This window comes from Sciurus carolinensis, chromosome 3 (assembly GCF_902686445.1).
Source record: "Sciurus carolinensis chromosome 3, mSciCar1.2, whole genome shotgun sequence".
Classification (NCBI taxonomy): Eukaryota; Metazoa; Chordata; class Mammalia; order Rodentia; family Sciuridae; genus Sciurus; species Sciurus carolinensis.
This window is the reverse complement of record NC_062215.1, coordinates 5,387,928-5,414,640: the sequence shown is the minus strand read 5'-3', so window position 1 is coordinate 5,414,640 and position 26,713 is coordinate 5,387,928. Positions and strand designations below refer to the sequence as shown.

At 44.4% G+C, this 26,713-nt stretch overlaps 1 protein-coding gene across 5 annotated transcripts in view; it reads left to right on the top strand.

Moving 5' to 3' along the window:
• The window catches only part of Unk (unk zinc finger), a 37,802-nt gene that overhangs the window by 4,983 nt on the left and 6,106 nt on the right, over nucleotides 1-26,713 (top strand). For 3 of the 5 annotated variants that reach the window (XM_047546836.1, XM_047546837.1, XM_047546833.1), the window contains exons 2-11: nucleotides 17,571-17,780; nucleotides 18,953-19,129; nucleotides 19,254-19,384; nucleotides 19,908-20,043; nucleotides 20,615-20,732; nucleotides 21,623-21,707; nucleotides 24,062-24,204; nucleotides 24,602-24,802; nucleotides 25,363-25,428; nucleotides 25,881-26,055. In XM_047546836.1, coding sequence (XP_047402792.1) covers nucleotides 17,571-17,780; nucleotides 18,953-19,129; nucleotides 19,254-19,384; nucleotides 19,908-20,043; nucleotides 20,615-20,732; nucleotides 21,623-21,707; nucleotides 24,062-24,204; nucleotides 24,602-24,802; nucleotides 25,363-25,428; nucleotides 25,881-26,055 — 1,442 coding nt within the window. Of the gene's footprint in view, nucleotides 1-3,865; nucleotides 3,969-17,570; nucleotides 17,781-18,952; nucleotides 19,130-19,253; nucleotides 19,385-19,907; nucleotides 20,044-20,614; nucleotides 20,733-21,622; nucleotides 21,708-24,061; nucleotides 24,205-24,601; nucleotides 24,803-25,362; nucleotides 25,429-25,880; nucleotides 26,056-26,713 lie in introns of all 5 variants that reach the window. The other 2 variants (XM_047546834.1, XM_047546835.1) reach the window with 2 other exon arrangements.

The window sequence follows — 26,713 nt, the reverse complement described above, 5'->3', positions numbered from 1 at the left end:
ATTTCTCATAGAAGACAGGTGATAAATGCTTCATACTGTCTAGATCTCATTTTAATTTAGAATTAGTTTCCCGGGCATCATTAAAGGAAGATAACCTAGTAGTAATTCCACAGAAAACTTTTTTGAGGCTGTTCTGTTAGTTTACACATTACATAAATGTCATGAACTTCACTGATTGCATCTGATTGTGTTTTGGAAAATCCAGGAAATGAACATGTATTTAAGTCATTATTGCAAATTGCAGTAAAATTGTAAATATATTCTGGAGTACAACTTGTTGCACAACAGAAGTCACTGGAAGTGTTACTTAGTACCCTCAGAGAGAATGAGCTAAATTACCAATAAACCTTTCTGGATCTTATTGACTGATTTATTAAATAAAACAAATTCCTTAGTGAACAAAACTTAAGGGCTCATTATGTCCTTCATTCAAGCTCACAAAATCCCTGTTAATAAGTATTAAAGTGCCCATGCTGAGGATAGACTCTAAACACCTAGTTGATACTTGCTATAATCTAAATTAATAATTAAAGTCAAGATTTGCTTAATGGTTAAGTTTTTTTGTTTTAATCCAGCTATGTTAGATACTAAAGAAGGCTTCCCCACAACCCATATGCATCTGCTTTGACTGGTGGTTTCTATCATCCTACAAAGACTGTGACTTATTGGTGAGGGCAGCTGGACAACTTGAGAGCATCTTAGAAATCCATCTTGGGCACAATCTGTAAAGGAGCTCCTCTGGAAATAGCACCCCAGATAAGTGCACAAAAGCAAGACACCCTCGTGGACCTACTACCTCCCGCTTCCAACACCCTGATGACTGAAGGTGAGGTCTCCTTCCTGTGTGTCTTAGAAGCCATGAGCACACTAGGTTATTAGAGCCCTGCAGGCATCCTGCCAGACCTTTGCCTAAAGGTTATTTTTTCACAGGAGAGATGCTAGATCAGAAGAGTAGTGAAAATAAGGTTTCATTTAAAGCAACCTCAAATAGCGGACTGATCTATGATTCTTTTCCTAAACTGGGCAATATTTGCTTAATGATTAAGGTTTTTGTTCTGTTGTTGTTTCTTAATCCAGCTGTGCTTGATACTACAGGAGGTTTTCCCACTATCCGTTATGCATCTTCTTCTTTTTTTTTTTTCCCTTCCCCCAAACCCCTCCCACCCTTCTTTTCTCTCTATATGCTCCCTCCTTCCTCCATTCTTGCCCCCCTCCAACCCCCCATCATGTATCATAATCCACTTCTCAGCGAGATCATTTCGTCCTTTGGTTTTTTGAGATTGGCTTATCTCACTTGGCATGATATTCTCCAGTTTCATCCATTTGCCTGCAAGTGCCATAATTTTATTATTCTTTATGGCTGAGTAATATTCCATTGTGTATAAACCACAGTTTCTTTATCCATTCATCAATTGAAGGACATCTAGGTTGGTTCCACAATCTGGTTATTGTGAATTGAGCAACTATGAACATTGATGTGGCTGTGTCTCTGTAGTATGCTGATTTTAAGTCCTTTGGGTATAGGCCAAGGAGTGGGATAACTGGGTCAAATGGTGGTTCCATTCCAAGCTTTCTGAGGAATCTCCACACTACTTTCCAGAGTGGCTGCTAATTTGCAGCCCCACCAGCAATGTATAGTGTACCTTTTTCCCCACATCCTTGCCAGCACCTGTTATTGCTTATATTCTTGATAATCGCCATTCTAATTGGGGTGAGATGGAATCTTAGGGTAGTTTTTATTTGCATTTCTTTTATTACTAGAGATGTTGAACATTTTTTCATATATCTGTTGATTCCTTGTAGATCATCTTCTGTGAAGTGTCTGTTATTTCCTTAGCCCATTTGTTGATTGGATTATTTGTATTCTTGCATTCTGTTATGCATCTTCTAAAGTTTGAAATTGCAACTTTGGACAGTTATGACTAATCCTAGTAGATTATCTTTCTTTTAATATCTTGGATGCATTTGGGGTACACTCATGTGTTATGTGAAGATGGAGGTTGAATGTAAATTTCTCTGATTGCTAAAAATGCTAAGAATTTGGGTTTAGTATGTTTCTGTACATTGTAGCTTTTTGTTTTCTTACTCTATATAGACTTGCCCCAGCCAGTCCTCTTAAAATAACTTCCTGGGTAACAGAACCATCTGTGTAGAAAATTTGGGTAAAATCATGCATGAGATGAAAGGCATGGAATTTGAGGGTGACAGAAACGTTCTGGAATTGGATAGTGATGGTAATTACATAGCTTGGTGATTTTCAGTAAATCACCAAAATATACACTTGATGGTGCATTCTTATGTTGTATGAATTATATTTCAGTATCTTAAAAAGTTCAAAACAGAGTCAGTACATGAGTTTCTACTACCTCAAGCATGTGACCTGTTGCCCAGGCTTAATTGCATTTGTTCAGTGTGGGAAAGCCTGTGATTTGCAAAAAGCCCCTTGATGTTCTTTTCCCAGTCTTCCCAAAGGCTGTGTTTCTGTGTATTCATTCTAGGTGAATGACTTCGTGTTGTAAGTCTGAGGAGAGGCTTTTGAGATAAGTATATACTCACAGTACATTTGCATTTGAGACTACTAGTTGTTGATAGTTGTATTTTAAATTGTCTCTTAATTGACAGCCATTACAAGGAACAAGCAGATTTTTTCCACTCCTTTTACAAAATGTATTGGGGTTACTTCCCAAGGTGGGTGGGAGGTGGAAGAGAAAGTTGCTGTACTGCAAAAATGTGATAGAGCCCTTTAGCTTCTGGGATGATTGTTTTAAGGCTCACATGGACATTTCTTTTAACTTTGGACCATGTGTTTTAAGCATTTAAGGTAATGTTACTGGCTATAATACATTAGTTCTAGTAATCACAGCAAACTTTTTTATTAATTCTCTATAAAACCCCTCAACTTTCATCCTTTTTTCTTTGCCAGTTTATAGAATTTGACAGCAGTATCAAGAGCTGAGGAGGAGGTGAAGATGGAAAGGAGTCTAGCGACTTAAAAGTCGCATAGCATTCTTTTTGAGGTGATCTTTTTCCTGTTGGTGGCTCAGTTTGTTTAGGAGATAAAGAAGATGCTAAGGCCTATGGCAGTATCATCCTGTCATGTCTGAGCTTATTGAAATGTTTCTTCCCTTTCCTTATTCTTCACATCAGTTTGCTTTTCATGTTTAGAAGTTGATTTACTTGTTTTCTGTTAGTACTTGAAATACCATATGGCTACCATCAGTCCTAACAATGACTTCTAACAAGCAGGGGTGGCTCAGATCCCAACTTCCTGTAAAATTTTGCCCGACTTATAAAATTACCCCACCTGAAGAGAAAGAGAATTTTGGTAAGAATCTTTTTAATGTCTATTTGATGTCTTAAAAAGATATTTAATATCTTTTTGATGTCACTTTTATTTAAGAGCTGTCAGGTACCTGATGGCCTGATGGTTTAGGTTTTATATGAAGCAAATCTATTTAAACATAATATAGAGACCGGTATTTGTATTCACTTCTTGAAAACAAACTGACTGACTTATATTTTACTATTGAATTGAAAGTACTTTATAATGAATAAAGTATATGTTAATTAGCCAATGGAGCATGTTAAAGTTAATATTTGTTTTTATTTTAGTAACTTGCGGTATTGTAATTATGGCCTTCCAAAAACTCTCCTTGGCATATTAAATACATTCTATAGAGCCACTGGTACTTATTTGCTACCACTATTGTTTTCCTTTAGCTCTATTAAGAAAAACTTAGTTAACAACCAGCATGGTGGGTAAGAGAACTGGCTCCAGGGTCATGCTCCCTGGTGTGAGGCTCAGCTCTGCCACTTATTAGCTGTGGACCTTAGGCAAGTAGCTTTCTACTTCTTTGTGTTTCAGTTTCCTGAGAATGGCAACAGTACCTGTCCATGGGATTTTTAAGAGGATTCAGTGAGTTAATACATGTAAAGTGCTTAAAACAGTGCCTGGCACATAGCATGGTGTAAGTACTCTTCTTACCAATTTTCGAACCAGGCCCAGGTCACTATTTTCAGTTGCATTGCTTCCTCCTTCAGTGTCCTTAATCACATGGCTTTTTCAGCTGTGTGTAGACCAAAATACCAAAGTAGTCATTTCACAAGGTGCTTGTGAGTTAACTTTGTGTCTCGGAGTGCATGTCCACTTGAGTCTCACTTCAGGCTCTAGTTTTTGCAGAGCCTCTATTAGATTGACTGAGTCATCTTATGTAATGGATATGTATCCTATGTTGCCCACTCTTTTTTTTTTTTTTCTTTTGGTACTGGGAATTGAACCCAGGAGCCCTTAACAACTGAGCCACATTCCCAGCCCTTTTTATTTTTTATTTTGAGACTGAGCCTTGCTAAGTTTCTGAGTTTGGCCTTGAACTTGAAATCCTCCTGTCTCAGCCTCCTGAGCTGTTGGGATTACAGGCTTGCAACTCTGCACCTTGCCTGTGTTCTCCTGCTCTTGTAGGGCCAAATAATTTATTGCACAGGAAAACAGTGTACAAAATAACATGTCAATTTAAATGATCCATAAAATGTACACCAAAATGCTCATAAAATTGGAGATTTTTTAAGGCAGCTACATACCGAAAAACTTGAGAATAAAGGTAGTGACTAATTCAGGAAGACTAAACCAGGGTTTTTAGTGCTTCTCTATTCTCCAACATCAGTGATGTGAGTGACCCTTACATGAATTTTGTCTCCCACATTTCTCCAGTTCCAAGATCCTTAGGGAAAGGAGACAATTATAGAAAGAAGGAACCAGGGGCATTCAGGACTGGTTACATAGCAGTGTTGATGCCTTCACAGCTCTTGTTAGTTCTTGGGGCCAGGAGAGCTTGCAGGTGTGATCTTTCCAGTGAATACCAGTGAAAAGTATACCGAAAATGAGAAGTGAATTTGACAAAATCATGCTGTGTGCATGTATCAGTATACTACAGTGATGCTACCTTTATAAAAAATAAAATTTATTTTGTTAAAAAAGGGGACTAAAATGACCAGAGAGTGGCTCCCCTACCTTAAAGTACTCACTGACTTAAGTGCTTCACTTACTTAAGTGCCACTAGTACTGGTCCTCTGGGTTATGGGTATGTGTCTATAGAGCAGGGTAGTTTCAGTGTATCTAGGATGTTCATAACTGACCCTATTTATTGTATTTACTCTTTGGATGAAGGCCAGTTACAGAATCAGAGGCTGCCTTATGGGATCTGACACACTCAGAAATTCACTAGATACTTACTTTATTTGCCTGAATAATATCTCTGGGGTTATTTTTTCTGCCAAAGAGAATGTTCTAAATTAGGATCACTTCAGAAGATTTCGAAGCCAAATCTCTATAACTGTATAGCACTTTATCAGACTGGTCCAAATATTTACTTAACACCAATTTTAGTTTTTTAAAACCCATTTTATTTTGTAACTTCCACTAGCATGGTTATTACTGTATGGTTTCTGGGTCATGGTTGGTGTCAAACAATGTGTATGTATTTCCTTATAAATATCAAATCTAGAACTGCTTATGGTTGACCTATCAGGTTTTTTTTGTTTGTTTTTTTGGTTTCTTTTTTTTTTTTTTGGGTGCTGGGGATCGAACCCAGGGCCTTGTGCTTACAAGGCAAGCACTCTACCGACTGAGCTATCTCCCCAGCCCCCCATCAGCTTTTTGAAAATAAGATCTTTAGCAGATTGTAATAGATTCATACTTTGTTAAATAGTTTAGAATTCTTATTCATTGCTGGTATGCACTTATAGTATTCTCTTTGAAATTAAAAATTACTATATTCTTGGCTTAAAATGAACATTTTAAGTGGCTGGGCAAAGGAATTAATTGCCAGAAATGATGAGAGATGCTTCTCCTTGTTTTGCTGGGTTCATGTAGAACTGCTGAACACCAGACTTGTTCCATTTGGAATGCTCTTTGCCTTTTCTTCTTCCTTCAGTAAATTTCTTGAGCACCTGCTATGGGTCAGTTCTGTGTAGGGGTAAGAAGATGAATAGCTGTGGCTGCCTACAGAGCAGTCAGAAGCAACTACTCTGGGACCAAACCAGCTGTGTTCACACAATGCAGTAGGAGCATGGAGTGCACAACTAATATCACTGGGCAGGCAGGGCCAGGGAACACTCAGGGTAGAGAAGAAGCCAAAAGTGTGATTGAGACACAGGAGACAACATGATCAAAATATGGAGGTGTGATATATTGGCGAATACCAGCTCTTAGAGCAGAGGTTGACTATTGACTAACTACAGCTTACCTGTCAGATCTGGTCTGCGGCCTGCTTTTGTATGGTTCATGAACTAAGAATGGTTTACTCTTTTTTTTTTTTTTTTTTTTTTTTTTTTTGCAGGGGTACTGGGGATTGAACTTAGGGGCACTTGACCACTGAACCACATCCCCAGCCCTATTTTATATTTTATTTAGAGACAGGGTCTCACTGAGTTGCTTAGCACCTCGCTTTTGCTGAGGCTGGCTTTGAACTCATGCTCCTCCTGTTTCCTCCTCCCAAACTGCTGAGATTACAGGCATGCACCACCACACCCAGCCATTTTACATTTCTTTCTTTTTTTTTTTTTTTTTTGTGGTGCCGGGGATTGAACCCAGGTCCTTGTGCTTGCAAGGCAAGCACTCTACCAACTGAGCTATATCCCCAGCCCCCTACATTTCTTTTTTTTTTTTTTTTTTTTTTTTTTTTTTTTTTTTTTTTGTTGTTGTTGTTGTTGTAGACGGACACCTTTATTTTATTTATTTTTATGTGGTGCTGAGGATCGAACCCAGGGCCTACACATGTGCACTCAACCACTGAGCCATAACCCCAGCCCTACATTTCTTAATGGTTATAAAAGAACAGTATTTTATGAGTTGAAAATTATGTGAACTTCAAAGAATCCATAAGAATAAAGCTGTATTTTGGCCAGGCATGGTGGCACATGCCTGTAATCCCAGCGACTTGAGGGCTGAGGCTGGAGAATCTCGAGTTCAAAGCGAGCCTCAGCAACTTAGCGAGACATTTAGCAACTCAGTGAGTCCTGTCTCTAAATAAAATACAAAAAAGAGCTGGAGAAGTAGCTCAGTGGTTAAGCACCCCTGGGTTCAATCCGTGGTACTCCCGCCCCCCAAAAAAGCTGTATTTGAACCCATTCTCATTCACTTACATACTGAGGTTGCACACTATGACTGCAGTACTGAGTAGCCACCACAGAGAACATGGAGGACTTTCTAGTGGTGTTGTGTCAGTGCATTCCACTTTGTTTCCTGTGCTGTGTGTGTTAGTGTTCCATAGCACTTTATTCTTTTATTACCCTCATAAAACTCATGTAAAAGTGAGAACAGAAAAACAGACTTGGAATGTCACTCTTAAGGCACAGTGGAGTATGAATTATTTTGTTACTGAAGTTAATAGCAAAACACCTAATAAAGACAGCTGTGTTGGGCATGGTGGTTGCACACCTATTGTAATCCCAGCTACTTGGGAGTCTGAGATAGGAGGATCTCAAGTTTGAGGTCATCTGGGCAACTTAGCAAGACTTTGTCTCAAAATAAAAAGATTTAAAAAGGACTAGGGATATAGCCCATGGTAGAAACTTGCCTAGCACTTGTGAGGCCCTGGGTTGAGTCTCCAGTACTACCAAAAAAAAAAAAAAAGAAAGAAAGAAAATGCTGTGCTGAAAAAATACATCAACATAACCAAACCACTCATCACAATATTCCTAACTCGTTGAAAAGCACCTCTCAGAAAAATTAGAAAACATGAGTATCTCATCACAGCAGAATTTCCTCACAGAAGTAAAAAATGCAAATGAGGCTACAACTGAAGTTTCCAGTGACTCATTTGCTTGCAAGGAAAGCCATTACTGATGTTGAGTTAATTAAATTGTGTTTGAGCAAGGCAGCTGAAGAAGTATGTCTAGAGAAAGCAAGCTTATTTATGATTTATGGGTTTTAACCTTTCAGCAAAAACAGTTTCTCAAAATGATGAGGATGTTGGGAGCATTGTCAATAGTCTGTTAAAAAAAGAAGGCAAACCAGTTGCAGTGGTGGACCCCTGTAGTCCTAGCTACTCAGGAGGCTGAGGCAGGAGTATCAGGAGTTTGAGGCCAGCCTGAACCTAGTGAGATGCCGTCTCAAGAAATGAAAAGATCTGGGAATGTAGCTCTATAATAAAGGGCCCCTGGGTTTAATTCCCAGTACTGCTTAAAAAGAAAGAAAGAAAACTAGGCAAATGGGACTCAGAAGTAGAGCTCTTCCCTAGCATGCTCAAGGTCCTGGGTTTGATTCCCAAAACTACAAGAAAACAAAAGCAAGGTAAATGATTTAATTTGGTTTTCTTTGGATCTTGAGTCAACACATGTTACTGTTACTGTCTAGCTTTTATTTATTCATGGAGTCAGTGCCAGGTTTAAGGTGACAGAACTTGCCTCTGTGAATAACCTAGAAGAACTACAGGTGAGAATATTTTTGAAAAAGTTAAGAAGCTCTAGTTCAATGTAACCCAAAGTGTAATCTGCTAATATCTTTTACAACTTTTGGTAAAGAGGTAAAAATGTGTGGAGCACAGAAAGGTGTAATTGGACAAATTTACAAAGCTTATGAAAACATCAGATGTTTAAAACCTATGGTACCCAGACTGGTTCAGTGGTGCATGCCTAGAATCCCAGCAACCTGGGAGACTGAGGTGAGAGGATCCCCAGTTCAAAGCGAGCCTCAGCAACTTAGCAAGGCCCTAAACAACTTAGCAAGACCTTGTCTCAAAATAATAAATAACTAAAGGGTCTGGGGCTGGGGATGTGGCTTAGTGGTTAAGCATCCCTGGGTTCAATCCCCGGTACCAGTAAATAAACAAACAAACAAACCTTGTGGTGCTTCATCATGTTATCAGTCAGCAGGTACTCTGCAGAGAATATTTATTACATTGTTAGGTTGTGAGCATCTGTGATAAATTTCACTTGCTCTGAGGATTTAACCATCATCAATCCATGAATTTTTCTTAGAAGCTGACTGTTCTGACTTGCTTTAGCACACAGCAATTTGATGGTTTAGCAGTAGTAAAGTTCTCTTGCAATTTTCACACTCAGGGCTGATTGCTGTCGGCTACTATTACTGAATAGCTTTGGAAATTAGCTTTTCTTGCAGACTTGCTAATATTTCTTTTTTTTTCTTTTTCTTTTTCTTTTTTTTTTTTTTTTTTTTTTTTTTTTTACGGTGCTGGGGATTGAACCCAGGGCCTTATGCTTGCAATGCAAGCACTCTACAAACTGAGCTGTATCCCCAGCTCTAATATTTCTTAATAATTAAAATTACCAGGTTAAAAAAAAGCACTTATGTTTCAGTAAAGTCTTTTCTTTTTAATACTTTTTAGTTGTCAATGGACCTTTATTTTATTTATTTATATGTGGTGCTGAGAATTGAACCCAGTGCTTCACACATGCTAGGCAAGTGCTCTACCACTGAGCTACAACCCCGGCTCCAGTAAAGACATTTTGACAACATGCTTGAATCTTTGTGTATTGTATTTTACACTTTCTGTGCTGTTAAGAGTGAAAACAGAGGCTGGGGTTGAGGCTCAGTGGTGGAGCATTTGCTTAGCACATGTGATGCACTGGGTTTGATCCTCAGCATCACATAAAAAATAAACACAATAGACTAATATGTGTGTGTGTGTGTGTGTGTGTGTAGAGAATAGCATTTAAAAAAAAAAAAAAAGTGAAAGCAGAGGCAGGGTCTCCATTTCTACACACGTTTACTGTGGTACGTTTTCCAGGCTTGAACTATAGTACTAGAAGTGGTTGTGCATCTTGATGTGAGTGCAAAGGAAGTTCCCCTGTTTCAAAATCCATTTACCTGTTCAGCTGAAGAGTTTACACCAAACCTACAATTGGACATGATTAAAGGAGAAAAAGCAAATAATAGAATTCAATAAATGTTATCTAAGAGAGGAATATATTCAACATCATATGCTTATGGACTGGATAACAGCATTTAGTAGTACCTATTTGTGTGGATTTTTTTTTTTTTCTTTTTTTTTTTCTTTTTTGGTACCAGGGAATCCATGGGTGCTTAATATCCCCACCCCTTTTTACTTTTTATTTTGAGACAGGGTCTCGCTGAGTTGCTTAGGGCCTCACTAGTTGCTGAAGCTGGCCTCAAACTTGTGATCTTCCTTCTTCAGCCTTCTGAGTTCTGGGATTATCGGTATGTGCTATCATACCCGACTTGGTGAAAAGACATTTTCAAAGAGGACATACATCAGGTCCAATGATAGAATCAGCATTAACTAATGAGCACATTTGTGAACAATTTTGGTGAAAAGGATCCCCAACCTGGCAAAATGTCATCCCCCCAGAAGGAAGAAATCAGTTCTTATTAGTACACATGTATTACAAAGAGTCGATTGTTATAATATTTACTATTTGGTCCTTAATGGTAAAAATTTGATGATGCCTTCTCTAGGGAGTCTGAGGCATCAGGGGATGCAGAGCTTAAGCTGAGGTCATGCTAAACACTATTCTAGAAGCAATGGAGAACTACGTATAGATAAAAACATCAGCTACTTTATCCCCATTATCTTTTTTTTTTTTTTTTTTTTTGGTATTTTACTTGGGAATTGAACTCAGGGCCACATGCTTGCTAGGCAAGCACTGCACCACATCTGCAACCCATTTTTCTTATTTTGAGATGATCTCTCTCTGTTTCCCATGCTGGTCTCAAATTCACCATCCTCCCATGTCAACTGAGATTACTTGTACCACCATGCAGGGCTCCCCACCCCCTTGCCTTTAAATTTTTATACACATAGTAGTTTTTCTATCAGCTCTCTTTTAAATTTTTTTGTTAGAAGTTGATGTACCTTTATTTTTATTTATTTATGTACAGTGCTGAGAATTGAATCCAGTGCCCCTCACATGTGAGGGAAGTGCTCTATCACTGAGCCACAACCCCAGCCCCCTATCAGCTATCTCTAATACTATTCTGTCCATTCAGTGTGTTCAGTTTGCTTCACACTCCTCTTCAGGCAACTGATAAAAATTAAGTGAGACATTTTGGAACAGAATGGAAAGATTAGTTGGAAACTGAGCTGGTCACAATTTAGCACTTGATGTAATGCCTCCTTAAGAGTGGTGTACTTTACCCAATTTATTTTTAATCCCTTACTTGTCACTTTTAGTTTGTTGCAGCAGCAAGTGATTGAATTGGAATTTCATGTTGCTTGATTTTTTTTTTTTTTTTTTTTTTTTTTTTTTGGGGTGCCGGAGATCAAACCCAGGGCCTTGTGCTTGCAAGGCAAGCACTCTACCGACTGAGCTATCTCCCCAGCATGTTGCTTGATTTTTACTGGGGTTTTTGGTTTGTTTTGTTTTAATACTGGGGATTGAACCTAGGAGCACTTTACCACTGAGCTACATCCCTAGTCCATTTTTATTTTGAGACAGGGTCTCACTAAGTTGCTTAGGCTTGTCTTAAACTTGAGATCTTCCTGCCTCATCCTCCTTGAGTTGCTGGGATTATAGGTGTGCACCACTGTGCCTGGCTGAGGTGCTGCTTTTTAACCAAGGGGGAAGTCATGACAATTGCAGTATCCCTTCAGGCTTTGGGTCCCTTCTTGGTCCATAGTGTGACTTCCTCTGGTGGCTCTTGTTTACTCAGATTTTTTTTTTTTTTTTTTTGTACCAGGGAATGAACCCAAATGCACTTAACCACTGAGCCACATCCCCAGCCCTTTTAAAAATTTTATTTAGAGAAAGGGTCTCGCCGAGTTGCATGAACTCAGAAATCCACCTGCTTCAACCTCCTGAGCTGCTGGGATTACAGTTGTGCAATATAGTTGTTAATATATTATTGGCATATATCCCTAAATCCCCAAATGTGGGCGTTCCCAGGAGTTGGGAGTATGAGGAGTTTAACCCTCCCAGCTATTCGGGGTTGGGGTAGCTGGTGAATCTTCCCTCTGTGCTTAGACCTCAGGACTTCTGAGTTTCTAGAGAGCTGATGAGTGGACCTCAGCCTATTTATTTTCTCAGATTTTGTGCTTTTGGACCTTTGAAGTGCAAAGATGCACTTACTGGACTACGAAGTGCCAAGAGCTTATTGGAGGCAGATGAGCATTTTCACTGAAGACATAGGTTTCATATGGGCACAGGCCTATAGTCCTCGCTACTGGGGAGGTTGAGGCAAGAGGATCACAAGTTGAAGGCCAGCTTGGGCACAATAGCAAGCCCTGGTCTCAAAAGAAAAACACGCGCCCCCAAAACTTAGGTTTCATTTCAGATAAGCAGTAGATATTTTCTGTTTCTTTTTTCAGAGATAGAAATCATACCCAGGGCCTCACACAGGCTAGCATGCTACCACTAAGCTACATCCTCAGCCCGAAACATTTCTTTCTTTCTTTTTTTTTTGTGGTGCTGGGAATCAAACCCTCGGCTTTGTGCTTGCAAGGCAAGCACTTTACCAACTAAGCTATCTCCCCAGTCCCCGAACCATTTCTTTAGTATGTCTTATGCAATATGTGGGATATATTCATGGTAATTTTCTCTGAAATTCCAGTTTAACTGAATGTCCTGTATTTAATTTGCTAATCCTAAAAGTAAAAAATAATGATATCTGAATTTTTTTTTCCTACTTTGGGGAATTGCTTTCTTGTTAGCATGAGGTAGGAGAGGAGAAAGGGAATTTCTGTTATTTATTTATTTATTTGCAACTCTGTGCTCTGGACTGAACCCAGGGCTTTGTGCATGATACGAAGCCCCAAGCCACATCCCCACCCAAGAAAGGGAAATTCTAGGCAAACAGGTAGTGGATGGTACAATTTCATTAGTGACTTAAGCAAAAGATTAGGATTTTCTTTCACCTGATTGCAGTTGGTCGAAAGTGAACTCTTTTGCCTGCCTAGGTATCCCTTTGTCTTATGAGGGCCTGTTCTGCAGGATAATTGTCCCTGTCTGCTAAAGTATGGTTGCCTGTACTGTAGTGCTTCTCACAACAGTATAGGGCTAGCTTCTTCCTCCAGTGCTTTGCCTAATGGTAGCATCATGACCCTGTTGATGCGACTTTGTGACTTTATTCCTTGATACATTCATTCAGCAAACTGTCTTAACTCTCTCTCACTGAGGCACTAGAGTAGGTTTGTACAAGTTTGCTACTAAGGAATATATAATCTAGTAGTAAAGTTTTTTGAGCATTGAGCACCTCATGTCACAAGTGTAAAATTTCACACCTAACCTAACATGGTTGGCTATGGTCAAAATGCGGGGACACAGAAAATATTCCATAAAATTGCCTTTGTCTTGTGTACATCTCATGTCTCCTGTGTATGTGAAACCTAAATTTTGTGTTTAGATTTGCCTTCCATCCCCCAGTAGCTCAATATGTAATTATGTAGATATTCCAAAATTCAAAAAATCTCTAATACTTTTGGTTTCAAGCATTTCAGATGAGGGATACTCAGCCTGCAAAGAAAAATGTGTACATTATTAATATGCAAAACAGGATTGGGGCCTTGAGAATGTCTAAAGAAGCTGGTGTGGTGGCTTTTGCCTGTAATCCCAGTGACTTGCAAGGATGAGTCAGGAGGATTGCAAATTCAAGGACAGCTTCCGCAACATAGCAAGACCCTTTCTGTAAACAAAAAATAAAAAGGAGAGAAGGAGGAAAGAAAAAGTGCTGTGAAAACTTCAAAATATGATAGCTGTGAGTTGGGGATAAGGAATAAGGTGGAAGTCCAGGAAGGCGTCATGGAGGTGGTAGCATCAGAAGATGCATGACCATGAAATTCAGCCTTGAATGGTTTCTACAGGTAAGAAAGGGTACGTGAGCAAAGACAGGAACATGAAAGGTCTGTTTGCAAGACACCAGGGGTCCCATTCATGCTGACCAGGTAGTGAGGAATCAAAGAAAATGATGATAGAAAAGTGCATTGAGCTAGATCTGTGGGGCCTGGAACTTCAGGCTACATAGTTGGTGTGTGTTCAGTGGATTCTGGAGGGGGCTGGAGGCTTTAATGATAGAATTAAATTTGTACTTTAGGAAGAATAATGAGCACTGTGCAGTGTAAACTGGACAAGGGAGACCAGAGACCAGGAGACCAGGTTTTTAAAAGGTACTATGTCTCTGACCTGGGACAGTGGGAGTGTAAATAAAGAGACTTAAGATGAGGTAATCTGTTGCCTTGGTGTCTGTCCTTTTCTGCGTGTAGTAGTATGGTACTTCTGACAGAGTCCTGTGGAGCCCATCTGCATGTGGCACTATGATGTCTGCCGTATAAGTAAGCAGGCTCCCCAGGTGTCGCTGTTGCCCTCAGGGACCTCTTCTCTTTTCTTTGTTATAGATGGACACAACACCTTTATTTTATTTATTTTTATGTGGTGCTGAGAATTGAACCCAGTGTCTCACCCGTGCTAGGCAAGTGATTCACCACTGAGCCACAACTCCAGCCCCATGCTCAAGATCAGGCACCACATCTTAGATTCTTCCCTTGTCCTGCACTTTGATGGACACTGACACTAAGCAAACTGACTTTACCAGGTACAATAAGTAAAAATACAGGAAGTTAGCCAGACAAGGTGGTGTACTCCTGTAGTCCCAGCTTCTTGGGAGGCTGAAGCAGGAGCATCAGTTGAGTCCTAGGAGATCAAGGACAGCTTGAGCAATATAACAAAACTCTCTCTCAAAAACAAACAAACAAAAAAGAAATGCAGACTGCAGCTAGATTGGGGTTTCAGATAAGCAATGGATCCCCCCAATGCCCACCTTACCCACACTGCCTTTATGTGTGTGTGTGTTGCTAGGAATCATACCCAGGTCAGGACCTCACATTTGCCAGACAAATAGGCAAAGCACTCTACCAGTGATCTGTCTTCAGCCCAGATCATTTGTTCTGTTGTTGTTTGTTTGTTTTGTTTTCGATACTGGGGATTGAACCCAGGGATGCTTAAACATTGAGCCATATCCCCAGCCTTTTTTATATTTTATTTTGAGAGAGTCTTGCTAAGTTTTAGGGTCTTGCTAAGTTGCTGAAGCTGGCTTTTGAATTTGCAATCCTCCTTCCTCAGCCTCCTGAACTGCCAGATCATGTCTTTAGTATGTCTTGTGCAATATGTGGGATATACTTATGGTCGAAAATTATTCATTGTTTATAGGAAATTTCATTTTAACTGTGTATCCTGTGTTTAATTTGTCAATCCTAAATGTCTCTTAGTTCTTCACTCCTGGCTTTGGGTTCAGCTTCGTCCTCTCATGAAAGTTCTTCCTTTCCCCATTTCCTACCTGTTATCTCCTGAGTTTGTTTTCTAGAGGGTCAGACAAGTCAAAGAATATGTATTTACCAGGAGAGGGATTGAACTAGTAACTTGGGGGCTGTGTGCCTTGACTCAGGGTCAGAACTTGATACCTACATGTAGCATGAGGGCATAGCTTTTCTGTCTAGCCAGATGGACAGGGAGACAGAGGAAAGACCTTTTGTTCAATTGCAATAAGGGCCAGGAGTGCATCAGGCCCTAGGGAACCTTCTAGATTTCTGCTCAGTGCCTCAGAATATACCTGGGGCCCCTGAAATCCCTGAAGTTTGCCTCCTGAACCCCACCTTTATATCATTTCCCTTTTCCAGTTTCTCTATTTCACTCACATCCCACAGAGAAACTTGGAGCTCTTGAAAGTAATCACAATCTGTTTCTGAACTTGTACTGTTTCCTTTGTCTATAACACCTTTTCTGAATTTTTTATCCACTAGCATCTCTCCTTTCCTTACTCCTTCCATCCAAACTTGGGTCAAGGATCCTCCTTTTGAGTTCCCAAAGCACCCTGAACAAACCTCCCTCATAACCCTTCCACACTTGATTGACCTCACCTGTTACTTGTATGCATATTCCATAAAATGAGCTTTCTAAAGGACAAGAACCTGCTCCTTATTGTCCTCATTGCTTTGCATTGTGCCTACACCCAGGAGGTACCCAGTAAATATGTGCTGAATGAATGGTGGGTCTCTGGAGGCTTCACTACCCCTTAGCCCCCCATTTGTGCTTCTTAGGGAGCATCAAACCCCTCTGCCTGCCCCCTGGCACAGACATAAGATACTTCATGATTCAAGACTAGGAAAAATTTTCAGCACTTTTCATTAGTTTTAAAGAAAACCTATTGGACTAGGGTAGCTCAGTGGTAACAGCACTTACCTCTCATGGAATGGGGTGGGGTCTTTTTTTGTTTTGTTTTTGTATTGGGGTTTGAACATAGGTGCTCTTTACTACTGAACTAAATCCTCAGTTCTTTTTTATTTTGAGACAGGGTCTCACTAAATTGCTGAGGGTTTTGCTATGTTGCTGAGACTGGCCTCAGACTTGGGATTCTCCTGCCTCAGGCTCCTGAGTCACTGGATTATTATAGGTGCCTGCCACATTGCCCAGCACAGAAAACTTATCTGATTAAATCAGCCCCAGTCCTAGACCTGCCCATGCTTCCCTTCCTTCTGGACAGAACAGTAGAAGCTCCAGGATCTGGACAAGAGTCTTTGTTCCGTACCCTCCAGATCCTGGCTTCACTAGGAACCCAAGCAGTGGGTTCCTCTAAGGCTGTTCTTCCTGCCACATTCCCTAGTGCACAAAATCTCTGAGCCTTCTGCAGCCGCCCTACTCACTGGCACCAAATGCCCTCTCTCAAGCCATTTGTGGCCTTTTAGACTTGAGAGAATAAATAACAGGAACTGCACTCATCACCCCCTCACGAGGCCCCCAGTCTAAGAGAAACCCAACGTGGACATAGGTAATGAACAAGAACACAGAAGGACATTATGTTTTGTAAGGGGTAAGTGAGTCTCAGGCCCTCTACTTGGTGGGTTGTGGGAGAGATTTGGTGGTGTCTTACACACTGGGCAGAGAAGAGAATTGTATGAAGTGAGGACACTGAAGGGACAGAGGGCCCATAAATCCCAAGAATGTATATGGCCTCAGCTGTTGCAGATCCTCCTTTCTGAGACTATTAAGAACAGGTCAGACTGAGAGGGAGGCTCTCTTCAGAATGCCTCTGTGAGCTTCTTCCCAAACATCTGCCCAACCAGTGCGAGCGAACATCTCTGGGACAGTATCAGTAGTCCAGAGGTACACCTTTTGAGCTGGGCTTTCAGTTCCAAAGCTGCCCCTCCCTATGTGCTTCTCTGCAGATTCTTTCCCTTAGTGCAGAGCACCAGCCCTGCTGGTGGAACAGGGGAGGCCTCCAGGAACTGGCAAGTGGATGTGGGCAGCAGGGACCTGCAGGAAGTGTGGGAGAGGCTGCCCCAGTTCTCATGTGTAGGAAAGGCTCTTTGCTATGATTGGTGGCGTGACCTGGGCTCCCCAAACTGCTGCCGAGGATCACAGCCAGCTACCACAACAGATAGCCGACTACCAAGGTCATTGTGGCCTATGGTTCCTGCTTGTCAGGCTGATTTGGGACCCGGATGTTGGAACAGGTCCAAATGCTAATGTCCAACTTCAGCCTTGGGCCTCTTCTGGCATGCCAATGGAACTGGCACCCCAGAGCAGGGACCTTGGGGGACTTGACTGACCTCTTGCTGAGAAGCATTCCTTGCTTCCGGCCTGTTCCACAGAGTCTTTCTCTGCAGGTACCTGAAGGAGTTCCGCACGGAGCAGTGCCCACTCTTTGTGCAACACAAATGTACGCAGCATCGGCCATACACCTGTTTCCATTGGCACTTCGTGAACCAGCGGCGGCGCCGGTCCATTCGCCGTCGTGACGGCACCTTCAACTATAGTCCTGACGTCTATTGCACCAAGTACGACGAGGCAACAGGCCTCTGTCCAGAGGGCGACGAGTGAGTGCCCAACCTGCCCTCAGGAGCTCCAGGTTTCATCAGTCAGCTGCCCTAAGAGTAGGCCATGCAGATTCTGTAAAGACAGCCAGAGGCTACTTTGGGAAGGACTGTCTGTACCAGCCCACCTTCCTATATCTTAAACCTAGGCTTAGACCCTGCCATCAGGGGAAAGGGAGCTTTCTCTTTTTCTTTTCCTACTTTATGGAAACCGTAAAACCTTTAAAACCAAAAAATGGAAGGTCCTTCTTCCATTAAGTCTAAGGGGCCACAGGTGACTCCCAGGGTCTTCTTTCATCCTCCCCTGCAGACCTCAGGGACCTTCTCCCTATCCTGCCACCATCTACTACATCTTGCATAGTTTTCACCAGAGAACTTCCCAAACATCTTTAAAGAGAGAGCCTCTCCAGTTTCCTGATTTGTTCACCCTAAATATTCCACAGAGCTCTGTAAAGAAACAGTATACTGCTAACCAGGCATGGTGGCACATGATTATTCTTCCAGCAGCTGAGGAGACTGAAATAGGAGGATTGCAAGTTTGAGGCCAACCTCAGCAACTTAGTGAGACCCTGGGGATATATTTAGTGGTAGAGCTCCCTTGGGTTCAATCCCTAGTATTGAAAAAAGATAGACACTTCAAATGACAAATACAAGACACTACTTAATAACAAATACATCCCCAAACGAAATAATCATTGACCCTGCTTGTCTGGTCTCAACTTGCAGAGACTGACGGTAGGCACCAAGCAGGTACAGCCTGCTAAACCATCCCTGCATCAGCCCCTCTTTCTCCCAAAGGTCAGAGGCTTGCTGATCCTCCCTTGGGCCTATTGAAGCACTCAGGGTGTGAGGGGCTGTCTTGAGGATTAATTATTTCTCTGAGTCCCCCTAGTCTGGACAGTGTTTGTTCTCCAGGTACCTGTCCCATGCAGAAGTGCCTCCGGAGCATCTCTGCAGGCAGCTTAGGAATGCCAGGTCCATTGGCCTGTTCAGACCACAGCAGTGGTGGAGCCATGGTAGCAGGAGAGCTCATACTGCCTTTCTCCTTGATCCACTGTCACCACCCCTCTGGGTCATGGTGACAACCCTCCAATGGTTGGGGGAAGGGTAGGGTTGAGGAAAGCATCCCAGGCTGTAGGGGGCAAAGCTGAGTGACTTTCACTGCTGTGTTCCAGGTGCCCATTCCTGCACAGGACCACAGGAGACACTGAGCGCAGGTACCACCTTCGTTACTACAAAACTGGAATCTGCATCCACGAGACGGACTCAAAAGGCAACTGCACCAAGAACGGCCTGCACTGTGCTTTTGCCCATGGGCCCCACGACCTCCGCTCCCCTGTCTATGACATCAGGTGGGCTAGGTACCAGGCTGGGGTTCCGGGGTCTGGTGGCTGCTGATGGTGACTGTAAAGAAGGAATGGTTCTGTTTCCCTGCTCTCATGCCTTTTTCTACCCTCTCCTTTCCTCTTCTCCCAGGGAGCTCCAGGCCATGGAGGCCTTGCAGAACGGCCAGACCACAGTAGAGGGCAGCATAGAGGGCCAGTCTGCTGGAGCCGCAAGCCACGCAATGATAGAAAAAATCCTCAGTGAGGAGCCTCGGTGGCAAGGTATAGGCACCACACAAGTGGCCATGCTCCCTCCATCCAGACTTCATCCCCTTCCCCTTTACTGCCCATAGCTGCCCTAAGAGCTTGATTCACAGTTACCTACTGCCTTCTCCAACCAAAGCTACTACCTCTTCTGGGAACCACCATACCCTCTTATCCTTCTTATACCTGTGATTCGAAAGGGACTTGTAGGGACTTTCCCAGATAGCTTCAGGCTTTCATGCACGTATGTAAGTACATGTGCATGTTCCCTACTCTGATGGGGAACCCTTTCAGCCCTGTGAGTTGTGTCTCCAGTGAGGAATAGTGTCCTGCTTAGCTCACTGGGCTCTCAGCCTTGGCTTTGACCTCTCCAGTGTGCTCATGGCCTGTAAGGAGGTGGCCCTGCTCATGCCTGTCACAGGAACCTCAGCTCCAGTGCCCTTTCTAGTGGCTTCTCCTTGCCTTCCCTCCACTCGACTCCTCCTGTTCTTGGGTGTTCCAGCTCCACTCCCTGACCCCTGCCCTCTGGCCCCCTGTGCAGAGACCGCTTATGTGCTGGGGAACTATAAGACGGAGCCGTGCAAGAAGCCCCCGCGGCTGTGCCGCCAGGGCTATGCCTGTCCCTACTACCACAACAGCAAGGACCGGCGGCGGAGCCCCCGGAAGCACAAATACAGGTCCTTTGGCCCCAGGAGGCCAGCCACGGGAGGGAGGAGTGGCAGGGAAGGGATTTTGGCTGAGGCTGCTACCTCTGTGGCTCTCAGGAAGACGGGGAGGCCAGTCCTGGGGAGTATAGGGTCTTAGGTCTCAGACTTAGGGGAGGGACTAATAGGAATGGCTGAATGATGGGAGCCTAGTCCAGCTCTTGCATGAACAAGAACCCTGCTTAGTCTGAGGTCCATCCATTTCTGGGCCTACAGGGCGTGAGCTAGAGCAGAGCCAGGCCACGATGTGGGAAGTGTGGTCATGGCTGTGGCCTAATTCTCCTCAGACTGGTGTGGGCTCAGCTCCTAGCCAAGGGGAGCGAAGCAGGGCCCTCGGTGATGCAGCCAGTCTGGGCCAGAGGATCAGCCTGGCTGCCAGCACTAGTGAGGCCTTCACTCTCCAGTTGGTCTTTTCCATTTCTGCACCTGCCCCTGTGAGGCAGGGAGACCAGAAAGGGGCCTAGAGCAGGTATCCAGATGGCACCTTCTAGGCCCTGATCTCATCCTCTTTTTCCTCCATCTGACCCTTCCTTCGTTGGACCAGGTCATCTCCTTGTCCGAATGTCAAACATGGGGACGAGTGGGGAGACCCCGGCAAGTGTGAGAATGGAGATGCCTGCCAGTATTGCCACACCCGCACAGAGCAGCAGTTCCACCCAGAGGTGTGTCCTTAGATTGGGGGCTGAAGCCCTTTGAGGGGGGCCACAGGTTGTCTTAACATAACCCTTTGGAAGCCAGGAGAGAGGGCAAGGGCAGCTGCTGGTACCAACCTGAAAGAGGGATCCGCAGGTGGGGCCTGCAAGAGCCTGAGCTCTGGGCGTGCTGCTTCTCTTGTTCTGAGCCTATCCTCCTGTTACAGACTTCTACTTCAGTTTGTTCTCCAGTTGCTTGACAGGGAGGACATGGACCAAGTATGGTGGCCTGACCATTCTGGGCTTTTTGCCACTCATTAATTATATCAGTGACACCAGGATTTAAAAAATAAAAAAGCCCCTTAGCTGTCTTGTCCCAGGTCAGAGCCTAAGGGACAGCAACCTCCCTAACACAGTTCCCCTGCCCACCTAGGCCTTGTCACTGTTCCTGTATCTTGTGCAACAAAGAGACACATGCTGTCCCTGCCCTTGGGTCCATGGAAGCCAGGACACCTTGAGTGAAACACTGAGACAGAGATGACCTTATGTTACTTTAGAAAGCAGAATGGGATGTTAGAGCCAGTACAGATCCCAACCCAGGTTGCCCACAGAGGGCACGTTGGGAGTGGCTGTGTGCTGCCTCAGGTCTTGGCTCACTTGAAGTCTGAGGCATAGCCCTGGTCAAGATAAGGAGTGGAGCCAGTGCCTTCATGAGGCTAGATGAACCTGTGATCCTAGAAAGGAGGGCATTGACGGTAGTTGGGGTGACGGAGGGCTGCCTCAGGAGTTTGAGCAAGAAGTTGGAAGGGGCGGAGATGGGGAGAGAGGCCCAAGCTAGTCCATCCTACCTAAGGAAAGGGAACCTGCCCATTACTCTTGGTTGAGTCTGACTGGTCTCTGCTCTGCTTTGCCCCTTCCAGATCTACAAATCCACCAAGTGCAATGACATGCAGCAGTCGGGCAGCTGTCCCCGAGGACCTTTCTGCGCCTTTGCCCATGTAGAACGTATGCTGTTCCCATTGCCCTGGGCAGTACCCTCTCCTTCCTCCCCTCTCCTAAACCTCTGCTGAGACTCATGCAAGGGACCGGCACCTGGCAGCAGGCCATGCACAAGGAGGCCTTGTCTGCCAGCAGCAGGCCTTGTTCCCACTAGAGGTCCCATTCCCTTGCCCTTTCAAAACTGGCCTGGAAGACCTGGCACTTCCAAGGTCATGAGACAGAGACTGCAGGAACTATAAAGTGAGGCACTGTGTTTCCCATATCCAAGTTGGCAAATCCCACCAGCCACCCCATTTCACCCAAGACAGACATCGCTAATGGAGCATAGAACTCTTCTCTATTGAGCCCTTCTCAGTTCTCTAGAGCAAAGTTATCCAATCTAAATATAATGTGGCGTTATATGTCATTTTAAAGTTTTGGGTAACATTGAGATAAGCAAACAAGTTAATTTTAACATTTTTAGGTAGGCTGAGACAATATATTGGCCATTTTAATAAGTAATCAATATAAAAAATGAATGAAGGACTAGGGTTGTAGCTCAGTGATAGAGTGCTTGCCTAGCATGTGTGAGGCCCTGGGTTTGATCCTCAGCACCACGTAAAAATAAATCAATAAAATACAGATACTGTGTTTTAAAAAAAGATATTTTACTTTTTTGCCAGGTGTGTTGGTATACACATGTAATACCAGCCACTCTGGAAGCCAAGGAAGGAGAATTATAAATTCAAGTTTAGCCTCAGCAACTTAGCAAGACCCTGTCTCAAAATAAAAAGGGCTGGGGATGTACCTCAGTGGTAAAGCACCCCTTGTGGGTTCAATCCCCCCCAAAACAAAGAAAAAAAATTTTTTTTTGTACTAAGTCTGGACATCTGGTTTTTATTCTATTTTATTTATTTATTTTTGAGCGATATTGGAGATTAAACCCAGGAATATTCTACCACTGAGCTACATCCCCAGCTTCCCCCCCCCCTTTTTTTTCTAACTGGGGATTGAACCCAAAGGTACTTTACCACTGAGGTACATCCCTACCTCTTTATTTTTATTTTTATTTTTTTTAAAGATAGGGTCTCCCATATATATATATATATATATGTATATATTAATATATACATACAAAATATATATGGTGGCCAGGCCACCATATATATAACAAATATGTATATATATATTTGTTGTTTAGTTGTCAATGGATTTTTTTATTTTATTTTATTTATTTATTTATATGCAGTGCTAAGGATCAAACCCAGGGCCTCACACATGCCAGGCAAGCGTTCTACCACTGAGCCACAGTTTCAGTCCCAAGATAGGGTGTCTTTAAATTGCTCTAACTTGCTAAGTTGCTGAGGCTGGCCTTGAACTTGTGATCTCCCCACCTCAGCCTCTAGAGCTGCTGGGATTGCATGCCCCACCATGCCTGCCATCCTCAACCCTTTTTATTTTTTGAGACAGGGTCTCTCTAAGTTGCCCAGGCTGGCCTCAAGCTTGTGGATCCTCCTGCCTCAGCCTCCTAAATAGCAATCCGATGTGTATTTTAATAACTACAGTACATTTCAAATCAGTACATTTCAAGTACTCAGTAGCCACAGGTGTCTTGTGGCTGTGTGGGGGACAGCACAGTTGTGGGTACTTCAGGCCACCACTGCAGTCTCAGAGAGGGAACAAGGGTTGACAGCCCTGTTAAGGGTGAAGAATTAACCAAGGGCCTTGTGAGGGAGAAGCATATTTTGAGTGCAGAGATGGTCCCCAGCTGTGGACCCTGAGACCATGCAATTGAGGCAACACAGAGATGGGCTGGGAATATAGCTAAGTGGTAGAGTGCCTGCTAAGCATGCATGAGACCCTGAGTTCCATCCCCAGTACTTTTAAAAAAAGAAAGAAAGAAAAAAAAAAGTTTTTTCAATGATAGAGTGCCTTCACTGATACCACAGAGAAATACTGAGTAATAGGGTTCACATCCCAGTTCTTCTGTCTCCTAGCTCTGTCACTTTGGTAGATTTCATTCAGTTTTCTTATTTATGGATCTTTTTTTAATTTATTTTATTTATTTATATATGATGCTGAGGATCAAACCCAGGACCTCACACATGCCAGGCAAGTGCTCTACCACTGAGCCACAACTCCAGCCCAAGTTTCCTTATCTATAAAATGGAGACCATACTATTCCTATATTTTGTGGTCACTATAGAGCTTCACAGTTAATGCAAAGTGCTGGCACCACATCTGGCACATAGCAAGTGTTCATGGAAATGATTTCGGAACCTTGTTAAGTGCAGGGAGATGCAGAGGCTCCTTTGGAAGATACCATTTTAGAGGGACTGAGCTATCTCAGGAGCTTGCTGACCCCTGCCCCTCTTTTACAGAGCCACCCCTAAGTGACGACCTGCAGCCTTCCTCAGCTGTGTCCAGCCCCACTCAGCCAGGTCCCGTCTTGTACATGCCATCTGCTGCTGGAGACTCGGTGCCTGTGAGCCCCTCCAGCCCGCATGCCCCCGACCTCAGTGCTGTACGTGCCTGTCCTGGGGAGTGGGTGGGCACTGTGCCTGCCCAGGAGCCGTTGCTGCCTTTCACGCTCCCCAAGTCCTCAGCCTGTGTATGGAAGGAGACCCTGGTATTTGTCCTCTGGACAAAGGGTCCTACCTTTTCTGCCCCAGGGTCCTGTCAGTGTGGGGCAGCACAGCCTGGGTACTGATGAGTCTGGGTAGGGCTGGGACAAAGCCTTCTGTCATTGCTCCCCTCCAAGTCCCTCATGAGACTCAGGATCCCTAAGTGCTTGTTGCTGCCCATTGGCAGATGGAAATGGAACTGAGCCCCTTACTGAAGACTTCCTTTGAGGTGGGGATGAAGGGTAGACCATGCCCACAGCCTGCATCATGCCCACCAGCCCCCCCCATCCTCTGCAGCTCCTCTGCAGGAGCAGCAGCCTGGGCAGCCCATCCAACCTGTGTGGCTCCCCACCGGGCCCTGGCAGAAAGCCACCAAACTTGGAGGGTCTCGTCTTTCCTGGGGAGGCTGGCCTAGCCCCTGGCAGCTACAAGAAAGCTCCTGGCTTTGAAAGGGAAGACCAGGTGGGAGCCGAGTACCTGAAAACTTTCAAATGCCAGGTAAGGGATTACCTGGGTGACAGAGGATACTTAAATCCAGTGAGCTTAGCCTTCTCCTGCCTGAGTTGAGAGAAACTTGGAGGAGAGGCCTGGCCCCACTCTGGGGAGGAATCTTGGGAGGTAGGATTCTCTGGCCTCAGCCTTTTCAGAACTGAGAAGAGTGAGTAATATCAGTTCCCAGCCAAGGATAGGAAGGCCTTCAAAGCTTGCCACTTCTCTCGGGCCACAGAGTTGGTCAGCGGAGAAGCAGGAGTCCCATCAGGGAGCATTCCTTTTCCTGCCATAGCAGGGACTGAGGGCAGGACAGGGGTGGGTCTCTGACTGGGTCTGGAGAGAAACCTGGGCTTATCTGGGCAGAGAAGGGCAGTTCCCAGCTTAGGATAGGGGAAGGAGTAGGGGGTTGGGGGTGAGGGGTGTGTGTGTGAAGGGTTGCATGGCAAGTAACAGGTATCTGCCACCACCACTTGCCACTGCTGTCCATAGCAGGGTCAGGTGTACCCCTGAACTCCGAACTTCCCTACACCACATTTACCTCCTGTTCCCTTACTTTTCTCTCTCAGACCAAACTGAAACCCCATTCACTAGAGCCCAGGAGTCAAGAGCAGCCTCTACTTCAACCCAAACAGGTACAGAACTCTCAGCCTCCATCTTCCCTTCTGATGGCATGGACGGAACAGGCCTAGAACCCTAACAGGCTGCTGGGGATGAAAACACCACTGTCCCCACAAGCGAGGGTAGGAATAAGGTGGGCCCAGCCCCAGATTCAGAGAAGATGAGGCTCAGGTCTGGAGCCCCTCCCCTCCTAGATGCACCCATCCGTCAGTTGAAGTATTTAGGGAGTGTCAGCCATGCCAGGTATGGCGCTACTCCTCCCTTCCCTCACTGAGGGCCTGCAGCCTCCAGGCCTCACTTCCACCTCCAGCCTCTTGACAAGGTGGGGGATACAGCTTGCCTGGACCTGGGGAGTCCGGCTAAGAGCTGGGAGGAGCCTATTCTCTGTGCCCTACTGGCCTGTCCATCCTCTGGCTATTGCCTGCACAGGCGGGCGTCTCATTGCCTCTCTTCACTCTCGTTGCAGGATGTGCTGGGCATCCTCCCCGTGGGCAGCCCTCTGACCTCAAGCATCTCTTCCAGTATCACCTCCAGCCTGGCAGCCACACCACCCAGCCCTGCAGGCACCAGCAGCGCCCCTGGCATGAATGCAAACGCTCTGCCCTTCTACCCCACCAGCGACACGGTAGAGTCGGTCATAGGTAATCAGGCTGGGTCTGTTTGTAGGTCTGGAGTCAGAGAAGTGAGGTCAGATCAGCACATTGGTCACCTAGACTTCCAGCTTGGGGGAGTCAGGAGGACACTGGGGCCCTTCAAACTGAAAGGGAAAATGAATTCCAAGTACATGCTGAAGACTAGCCCTTGGAGCTTTTTCATGAAGGTATAGATAGTCTTGTCCCAGGACGTGGGTCATGCTGTCCCTGATGATTCTCTCACTAGGGATCCTTATAAAGTGAACTGTGAGCACAGCTGTCCTCAGAGTGTCAGTGCCCCCAGGCTGGAGTGCCACTCAGCATGCACAAGCTCTGGGTTCCATCCCCAGCACCACGCAGTCATCTGTGCTCCTTTCTCTCATCACTTATTTATGGGTGCCTACTTTTTGCCAGGTCCCATGGAAGACACTGAGGAGACAGAGATGATGTGCTGTTCCCTGCCTCTAGGAGGGAAACTGTTCCCACCCTCCCTCCCAGGCCAGTTCAGTGGCAGGTGTTGGCATTTGTCAGTCACCTACTATGCACTGACCACAGAGAGCCTGGAGACCTGCCCACCCACTTAGAGCTCAGGATGAGACATCATAAGACATCTCCATCAGAGGCAGGGACCCTGGACTGGGACTCGATTCCTCCAGGAAGTGTCAAA